Here is a 10,131-nt window from a genome sequence, read left to right on the forward strand (position 1 = left end):
TGAGGAAAGGTGACGGTGGGGGAGCCCTCTTCTCGCGGGAGCGTGTCGACTCATTTGGGGAATACTGCCTTCCTCTCTGCGATCAGCGCCACGCTGGTCTCGGAGATGACCCATCATGCTCAGTCTGCGCCTGCTGCAGATCCTTACGCAAGATGCGACAGGAGGCTGGAGATTTTCCGGAGGTGCAGACGACGTCGTACGACATTGCTCTGGGCATGCAATGCTGGGTCACCGCGATGGCCGCCATGTCATGATTGAGGCTGTACCGCAGCTCCACTCAAGGGGCGGGCCGATAGCGAAGACGTTTCGGTCGAGACGAAGCGAAAGGAAGCCGCCAGGCCCTTGTCAGCGGAGGTGCGGAGATCTGGGTGTGGAAGTCATGAGTGGCGCGCCCGGTAAGCGTTGCTGATTCAGTCGAGTCTATGACACCAACTGGAAGGGGGGTTTGCATGGCTGTCGACCAATGCGGTTCCCATGGCAGGAAATTCGACCAGTCATGCGAAAGCTTGGGCGGAACGTACCTCGAAAGCTCGGAAAATAATGGCGTCTGATATGACGACGGCACGAAATTCTGCGACAGTTCATTGCTCAGACCCGCCCAACAAGCATCTGCGACACGTGCAGTATGCGCAGGGGATTTGCCCAGCACGGCCAATGAGACCGGGGTTAGTTCAGGGGTGGGTAAATCACAGCAGGCCGTCCTGGAGAAGATCCCACGGGCGCGCAACGAGGATGCTGCGGCCCAACAAGCCAAGGGTGGGCTGCACAAGAAGCGATCAAGAAGTTGGTTCTCCATGGCAACAGAGATCGAGTAACGTACGTTTAGAGTACAAGGCGGACGATTTAGGGCGGGCCGGTCTAGTCGCCCATCGGACGGCCAATCGGTATGGAGCGTGGACACGCGGCAACTCAAAAACCCAGCCGGCCGCCCATTACGTCTTTTCCGGCGAAGATCTGCCAAAGTGCCCTCGGAAGCTGCCGTACCAAACAGCGGTCCAGAGAGACTCGCCGGAGGACCGTGCCGCTGCTGGAGCCAGGTTCGTAGGAGCGTGCCCTCTGTGGGACAGATTGGATTAGGGACGTTGCCCGAAGAGGAGCGGAGGTTGGCAAGGACGCTCCGTCTGGATCTCGGCTTGGCGCAGCACCGGGGGCAGAATGATGCCTGCCTGGCGCAGGGATGTGTGGGATGCGCCTGTTGTGGTTGCTCCTGACGGGCTGACGAAAGGATCTACGTCAGCCGCTGTCTGAGCCATGCGCTGCGCAAATTTGTGACAGCGCGGTCTACGTCCCGAAAGGAGAAGGCCCCTTGCCACTCTCGCGGTAGCTTTACTCCGGCATTCAGGACAGGCTTGTCGACTCCCGATCCGTTTTCGGGACCCCGGGCCATTGGAAAGGATCATGGAGGGCTGCGCAGCTGCCCGTTCGAACAAGCTGCTGATGGAAGCGCAGATGCAACGCTGCTGCGCTTGTTGGGGGCTGCGGTCAGCTGCGAGGCAATCAATATCGATAGATGACTTGCGTTGGCCCGTCGATGGGCGATTGAGGCGTGTGCTCCATACAGGGTGATCCATTCCAAGCCACGCTTACCGGCACGACGCGGCACGCACGGTGCAGTTTCGAAGCTTCGCTACATGCGGACACACGAGGGCGTTGAGGTCGCGACCCCTGGTACATGCGGCCGCTCACCGTATTGTAAGCACCGGCTAGCGCGCGAGGGAGGAATTGGCACCCTGGACGGGCCGTGGACGCATGCTGCAGAGAAGACATCATCAACCAGGCCGGATGCGCCAATCGCCGGCGCAGATGCGGGACCTGGGCCGAACGCGTCTGGTTTGACGAGATCGCAGCCGCCCAAGACACGCCCGGCGGCAGGGATGGCGAAGATCGAAGCGTGCTGCCAGATTGGCCTCCAGACAGCAGCAATCAAAGTGGCGTAGCGCAATCCTGTAACGGCATCACGCGCGCCATGAGGGGAATGAGGGGCGACTCATTTAGGACCGAATCGCCTGTGAAATGTGTCAAGGTCACCGCCATCTCGCAGACGACCCCGGTCCCCGGCGCATCTCCCAGGTTTTCGCGCGATAATCTTGTGTGTTGCAGATCAGCCGAGGAAATGCCCCCTGATCCGAACCGTTGCCCTGGGGGGGACATCCAGCGGACGAGCCGTGCACCGCGTTGGCGACGCTTTGTTTCGAGGCGCTCGGGACGCAGGCTGCTGGGGCGCCGCCTCCCGCCTGCATCCACGATCTGACCGCGGGCCACCGTCATGCGCCTGCCAACGCCAGAGCGCTGGAAGGGGGTGATGAGGCGCGGAGATTCGCAGCAGTGGTGGTGAGGTTTGGCGCCGGCGATGTCGCACCCGGCGCGCCAAGAAGGAAGCAACTCCGGCGGCCGACATACCTGGATGGAGATCGGGCATCCCGGCTGTAGCTCCCAATTCATGACTAGCAGTCGGAGGGGATGCGGCGGGCGATTGCAAATCCTCCTGACAAGCGAGGACCAAGATAAACGCGCGCCAAAGGGGAAAGAGCGTAGAGCAGCTGCAGGCTCGCCGGCGGACCAAGGCCGGCGGGCGGCGGGCGGCGGGCAGTGCGGTGCGGTGATGCGAGCCAGCAAGCGAGACGCCCGCGGCGGACGCGGTGATCGCGAGTCGCAGCTCCACCGCCGGCGGCGCGGCGGCGCTGGCGGCCGGGGGCCACTCGGTGCAGCGCTGCAGCATCGCTTGCGTTGGACGCAGCGGCGGGCAAATGTCGCCAAAATGCGCAGCACGCGTGCGCCGGGAGGCCTGGCGGGCGGCGCGGGCCTGCGTGCGGTGGTGCTGGGGTCGGGGGCTGGGGGTGCTGGCTGTGTGCTGCTCGGAGCGGGAGCTGTCGTGAGCAGCAAAAGCGGCGCGTCGGCCGGCGCGGGCACTGCGGCGCTGGTAGTACGCGCCGAACAAGCAAGCATTGTGGGGGCTGGCGATGCATGTGGGCGGTGTTGACGACCAGCCCGGCGAGTTGAGGTGAGGTGCCAGGCCCCGCGTGTTTGCCCGCGCGAGTCAGGTCCAATCAATGCGGCCGCGCTAGACGCCTTCTCGAAGAGCGGTACGAGGCCGCGCAGCGCCGAGGCAGCAGGCAAGCAGCAGCGCTGACCGACGGGAGCATCCCGGGGCTGCTCGCGTGGTGCCTACATGCATGGCCCCGCGAGCCTTTGATGAAGAGCGGCGGTGCGCCGCTTGCGATGCTCAGGAGAGCGGCCGGGATGCGCGGCGTGGGACAGAATTTTCGACGCCTCTTCCAGCGAAGCTTCCACTGATCCGTGCTGCGATCGACGTGCTACCGCCCGCCCGCGCTGGCTCCTTGGGAGGCATCCTTGGCCGCCGCCAACCTCATCCCACCATCGCGCCCGGGAGGATCACGCACTAACGCGCTCCGATCCCAGCGGCAGGCGCAGCTGATGACGGCGACAGGCTGTCGGGCCCCGCGTGCAGCATCTTGCGCCAGCAGCATCCGCATGAGGTCGGCGGCGCCCCGCGAGCGCGGCGTGCGGAGCTGCTTTATCTCGACATGATCTGATTCTGATCCTTCACCTGCGTAGCGCTGCGGTCGATCGCGCGCGCCCTCCAGCGTCAATTTCCCAGCGCCCTGGGACATGGCTTGTCGCCTGCGATCCTTCGCTGTGCCGCCGGGGTGGGTGCTGTGCTGTGCTGTGCTGCGCTGTGCTGCGCTGCTGGGCCTGTCTGATATAGGCCGCGCTCGGAGATGCACCCTCCTGGCGGCCTAGCATCGTCATCAGCGTCATGCAGCTAGAGAAGCCCCGGCGAGCGTGCGACTCGGCGTCGTTGGGCAGCAAGCTTTGCATCTTCGTCAAGTCAAACGACGGTCCGCGGGTGGCAGTGGGGGATCCCACGGCAGGCGCGGGCTGGGCTATTGGGAGGCGCGCGAGAGACAGCGCGCTCGCCTACTGGTGATCAGGGTCCACCGTGGCTGGGTGGGCATAAGACAAGCGGATGCACGCTGTGCGGAGGACGCAGGACTCGGTGCGGATTTGTGATTGCAGGGCCGGCGGGCTAGCGTGCGGAGCAGCAGCAGCGCAGCTTCAAGTTTTAAGCGGCCGGCTATTGTCGCGCGCGGCAGTGCCGAGTCGATGCGATCTGGCGGCAGGGCTGCGTCGCACGCTGCATCGGCGCGTGGTCGTATGTTAAATTGTCGCCCACCACCCCCCGCCGCGACGCCATGCAGTGCAACTCGGCGCCGCAAGCGAGCGGCGAGCGCGACCTGGAACGCTGGCTGACGCAGCAGCGCTCGGCTGCGTGCTGTGCGCGCGGAGAGGGCGTCGCTGGCGCGGTGAGGCCGCGAACGTGGCTTCAAGGTTAGCTGCAGATGATGGGCGAGCGGGCGGCTGATCAGCGCGACGACTCCTCTGTGCCCGCGGCGGGCCAACGGCTACTGCCACGGCCACGGCCACGGCGACGGCCTCAGGCTCGCACTCCCGCCGCGGCGGATGTGCAGCTGGCGTGCAGGCGGAGCAGGCCGTGATTGCCCACCCACGGCGGCTTGCGCGCCTGCCGGCTAGCGGTGTCTAGTCAGTGCTGGTGGAGCGGTTAATCGCTGGCGCTGGCGCTGGCGCTGGCTAATCGAACGCGGTGCTGCGGTGAGGACGCAGCGCAGCGCAGGCAGGCGCTGCACCTGACACTCGCACTCGGCCCGTCTCGCATCGTGAGGCTTCTGCTGGCGTTGCAGTCTCCCAGCGTGCCAGCAGCCGGGACCCTGGAGCCGTTCCAGCGGCGGTGGATGCGGTAGCGATCTGCCCGCCCGCGCTGGAGGCAGCACATCTCCGACCGCTCGCGTTCCTGAGCAGCGCTCCCTTCATCAGCGCGTCGCACACGCAATCTACACCGGACGGGGCGCGATTGTGGGGGAGCCGGCCAACCAGGTCCCTTGCATGCAGAGCTCGAGCACTTGGCCGCTCTGCCGCAAGATCGTGGGCAGCCCGGCGCACATCACGCATTCCTGGCGAGCCGTCAAGCGCAGCCGAGGAATTTATCCGTCACGCTGGACTCGCCGGAGGCAGTGGCCTGAGAGCAGCCGATCTGCAGTGCAGCAGGGCCTGTCCTGGCCGCCTCATTCCCCGAACGGTTCGATAGCCGGCGATGGTGGGTGCGCCTTTGACACGCAGGGGGGCCCTGGCCGGCGCCGGTGGATCCCTGTCGCTGCTCCGAGTCGCAGCGCGAGGCAGGGCCTCGTTGCCGCATGGGATACAAAGCACGACTATCATCTGCATTACCGTTGTGAAGAAGTGGGCACAGGCGCTCTCCAGATAATAACGGCCCGCCTCTTCAACGGTGGATCCCCTTCGCCCAAGCCAGGGTCCCGCTGGTCTCAGCACAAGTGACCCACCCCGTTGGCGACGGTCACCGCAGCGCGTCGACGTACTTGAATGCCCGCCTGGCCCAAGCCGCGCAGCTTCAGCCCAGGTAGCCCACCGACACACGGCATCTGCTGGACGCGCGCTGTCCACCGCCGCTCTATAAACTTCCATTCCGTTCCCCTCACCACCGCCTCTTATTCCATCGTCGCCCAAGGGTGAGCGATGCAGCTGTCGAGTATGGTCCACGGCACTGGGAGGGACAGCCGTCAAGAGGCGCACGAGTACTACCGCCAGCAACACCAGCACCACCTGTACCAGAGCCAGCAGCGTGTCCAGCACCACCCGCAGGACGTCGCCGCCGGCTACCACCACCAGCTGTACCAGCAGCAGCAGGCCTTCAAGCACGCCCACCCCTACCCCGGCGCGCCTCAGAGCCCGCCCTCGCCGCCCGTGGAAGACCTGGCGAACAAGCCGTCGCTGCCGTCCATCTCGAGCCTGCTGGGCATCGCCGACGGCGAGCGCCCCAGTCAAGAGCCTGGTGAGTTCCCGCACCGCCGACCTCCGGCCATTCCGCACACACAACACGATGCGAGTCGAGAGCACCGGCCGCCTCGCTCTGCCGAGAGAGAAGCACGCGAAATTAACGCTCCCCCAGGGTCGCAGTCGCAGCAGGCGTCGCCAAGCCAGCAGCCGCAGACGGCCGTCCCACAAGCTCAGCAACCACAACAACAACAGCCGCCGCACCAGCAGCAGGTGCAGCACCAGCCGGTCCTGCCGCCCGACCACCGACCCGACCAGGCTCAGCAAGCTTTCGCCCCCACGATCGTGAGCCACCCCAGAATGACTTTGCCGCCCACGCCTCCCATGCGGCCGGACTCCGTCATTGACGGGAACCAGTCTCCCTCCACCTCCTCGCAATCGTCTGTCCCGCAGCAGACGCCCTACTACCTGGGCCAATCGCTGAACAACATGGAGCCGCACCAGCAGCGCCAGCAGATGCCCCCCGCTGCTCCCATGCGCCAGCGTCCATCCGTGCCTTCGCAGCCCGCCACCTCTCCTTACGCGACCTCGCCTTACGCGCCTTCTCCCTACGCCTCCTCCCCTGGCGCCGCCTCGGTGGGCTCGTACTACTCGCCGGAAAACCAGGTCTACACCTCCCCGGGCATGTACGGCCAGCGCCCGCTGCCCTCCAACTTCCCGCCGCCGCCGGTGCCCGTTTCCGTGCCGGTGACGACTCCCGGCAACCCGAACCCGTGGCAGCACCACCACTACATCAGTGCGTCGAGCGCCGCGGCCTTCCCCCAGTCGCAGGACCGCTACATCTGCCAGACGTGCAACAAGGCCTTCTCGCGCCCCAGCAGCCTGCGCATCCACAGCCACAGCCACACGGGCGAGAAGCCGTTCAAGTGCCCTCACGCCGGCTGCGGCAAGGCCTTCAGCGTCCGCAGCAACATGAAGCGCCACGAGCGCGGCTGCCACGCCACGGCCGGCCCGTCGGTGCACGGATCATGATCAAGATCGCGATGATGACTACTTTCTCGACGCGGCAGGATTCCACGCGGCACACGAGAACTGTACATGTACAGCAACGGACGGATTTTCAACGAGACGTGCGCGAAAAGTTATCGAAACCAAAAAAGGGATAGAAGAGAGGGTGTTTTCAGGGGCATTGGCCCACGGCCGAAAGTCTTCAGGTCACGGAGTCTACGTGAGCGCCTGTCCAGCACGGCGGCACACCCGTACTCCCCCTCGCCGGACGCGTCCGGCGGCAGAGCGAGCTCTGCGGGGCCAATTGGCAGCGAGGACAGTAATGGTCTCATCGAACGCGACACGGCGGCTGCTCGACCGAGCGATTTCCTCATCCACGCTTTATACCACTTGCATCATTCCCCCGGCGTTTTAATTTTCCTCGGCATGGGCGTTCAAGCGGAGGCAGTGACTTTTCATCTGTTCGATTCTTTCGCTCTGTTTTCTCTACATCCTTTGCATTGGACCGGCGTTGCCATGGCGGAGCGGCCGATGTTGTAGTTACCCTTCTTCTTCTCCTTCTTCTTCCCCTTCACAGCAGCGTGTTTTTCCACCACAAATCACCACCACCACCACCCTTCATCGACGGGGCCCTGGGCGCCGCCGATTGATCCCGCCGCTTGCGCCGACAAGGGCATTCCGGCGGGTCTCATCGCAGTCTGCTTCAGCCGGATTGGCCAGCCTTTCCGCATCAGGCAAGCGCGGGTAGCTTTTCTCTAGTTGTTCCACCATATACCGATCGTTATTGTGTAGTATAGGCCACGCGCCCAGCCGTAGAGCTCGGAATAGCAAGTCGTTGGCGCCGGCATGCGTATCTCTGTGGTGTTACCTAATTGCGCGCACTGTGAGGGCGACTAATCTGGGGAATCTGCAGGCAGCAGAGGATTGGTGCTAGCGGCGCCAGCTCGCAGTGGGCTGTGGTTGCATCGTCTGCCTTCTTCACCGCCGCGCGGCGAGGGATTCGCTGGCCATGACATACGTGATTTGCACGCGATCACCGGCCTGCAGCGGCGCCTCCCCACTCGTCGTCGCTCCGCTATGCGCCAGCACGCACGCACGACGGCCACCGAAAATTGTTCCTTCCCCTCTGCTGGACCCTGGGCACGTTCGACGACAGCTCGGCGATTCAGCACGACACGTAACCAGCCGCCCGCCCACGCGCTCCCCTGAAATCTGCCCCAAGCCCGCGCCTCGCGCGCGTGCTGCCTCAGGCACAAGGACCGGCAAGCGGCTTCGGGAACGACTCGGGACAAGATTGACGCGCGATGCGCGCCAGCTAGAAGGCAGAGCCGCCGCCGTCCCGCTGGGCGCTCGCTTGACGAGGCGGTGAACATGGCACGCGCCCCTGGTCGCGCTGCCCTGCGCCACGCTGCGCTGCCCTGCGTGGCCCAACACGCGCACCCGGGAACCCGGGCGGAGATGGACCGCATCGCCCTCTGACCGGCGGCGGTGGGGGCGGGATGGACGACGACGTCGGACGGACAGGCACCAGGCACGGAGGAGTGCTGCCACAGCCGCGCTCGCGAGGCGGCAAGCTCCACCACCGCGAGCCGTCGCAGGAGCAGCATGCAGCAGGCCGGTCGCGCGCCAGAAGGTGCCAAAAAGCAAACATCGACGGTGATCTACCCTATTCCCGCCCTCTTTCCCCTTTCCGAGCACATCTTCCGTGTGATCTCCCTTGCGTGGACCAGACTTGCTTTTCTCCAGCCACGAGGCGTGCCCATCACCATCACCGCCTCGCTCCAGAACGGACTGCAGAGTCAGGGTCAACGCCGGACTTAGCAAGGGCTGGCTCTCGTGCGCTCGCGGAGATGTGGGCAATTGCGGATTTACCTGCTCTAGCTGTTGCGCTACGGGGTTTGGGCGGTTTGATCTTCGCTAACCGCACGTCGGTGCGTCTCGCCTCTTGCGTAAAATGGGTCGATTGATGGCCGCGCGCTAGCCAGCGGCTTCGGGGCAGGGCGAGCGATGGCGAGGCTACTTTTGACAGCCGTCAAAGCGCCGCGACGCTTGCTGGCGCTGACACGTCGAGCTCCCGCTGCTCGCAGCATTAGCCCAGTCGGGCCCTGTTTCTAGCATCTTGCCTATTCGGGCAATATACGGCTCGCGCGGCAGATGGCAGAAGTTGTCTGCCAGCATTGAGCACCTCATTTCCTCGACACGTGCAGTCCCTTTGCTTTATTGAGAGCATCATGCTGATCAGCTATAGCACCCGAGCTATTGGCCAATGGGTCGACACAATGAACTCACGACCGTCCTTTCGTCAGCCCGCCGTCATCGTGAGTCTCAGCACCCGAGCCTAGTCCAAAACCTGTTCTCACCTCGCACACGCATATTGCCCCGTCCCTCTCTCCACAATATACACGTATCGCCGCAAGTTGGCCTTTCTCCAGCTATGATTGACTGCACGCACCCTCACCGCTTTTTCGCCTGCTGCTGAAAAGCCTGGGACTATCCACCGCGCTTAAACTTAGCCTGTCCACGCATCACCACGCGTCGCAAGCCACGCGGCGGATCCTACCTCTTCAGGTGGACTCTCGTTGCTTCTTCTGGAAAGCCTACTCCACGCCCATCCGGTGCGTCGGATAGAGCCGACACTCTCCCGTCCTCGCATGAACAACCTCCATGCTGTTTCTTTTTCGTCATCTCATCGTCTTGCATGCAGTCTCAGATACAGCTAATTATATGCAGTTGACGTCAAGGGCGGCCCTACGCACATGGCCCGGGAAAAATAAAAATAAGAATAAAAAAAGAAAAGCGGCCTCGGCATGCGGAGAGGCGGCGGATCTGCAGGGCCGAACCGCGCTTACGGTACCTCTCTGCTCCTTCTCCCATTCGCGCGCAATCATGTCCTTGATGTATACTCCTCCTCCATCATGCATGCCTTTCGAACAAGAATTCTTTCGGCCCTAGTCCATTGTCCCTTTTCGGTGCCGCTCGCATAATCACCGTACATGTCGTGTGCCGCAAGCGCGTGTTCGAGGCTGCTGTGCTCGTCGCCTTCTTCGTGCCCCGGAAATAAATTCCGTCAGGCAAAAAGTATGATATAGTTCTACGGTGTCCCTCTTTCCTTTTTCTCTGACTTGCGTATCATGAGCATCGGGATGCTCGTCCCCGTCCCCTAGCATTTTCTGGTTCCGTCTGACCAGTATCCCGACAAGTCGGTGAGTGCGAGAATGCTTGGTTTGCCTTTACCTCACACATACACGTTTCGGCAGCCGCCAACCGGCCGTTGTACAAGCCAGTGGGGGGGGG

The 10,131-nt window shown here is 63.7% G+C and overlaps 1 protein-coding gene across 1 annotated transcript; it reads left to right on the top strand.

Moving 5' to 3' along the window:
- Positions 1 to 5,571: 5,571 nt before the first annotated feature.
- On the top strand, positions 5,572 to 6,861 carry LTHEOB_10212 (Zinc finger protein; the record flags this gene model as incomplete). The annotated part of the gene is made up of 2 exons (XM_035506833.1): positions 5,572 to 5,887; positions 6,005 to 6,861. 2 exons carry the CDS (start codon positions 5,572 to 5,574, stop codon positions 6,859 to 6,861), a joined length of 1,173 nt encoding a protein of 390 aa, XP_035368250.1.
- Positions 6,862 to 10,131: the final 3,270 nt, after the last annotated feature.

The sequence above is a fragment of the Lasiodiplodia theobromae genome, assembly GCF_012971845.1.
Source record: "Lasiodiplodia theobromae strain AM2As chromosome Unknown scaffold_36, whole genome shotgun sequence".
In the NCBI taxonomy this organism is placed as follows: Eukaryota; Fungi; Ascomycota; class Dothideomycetes; order Botryosphaeriales; family Botryosphaeriaceae; genus Lasiodiplodia; species Lasiodiplodia theobromae.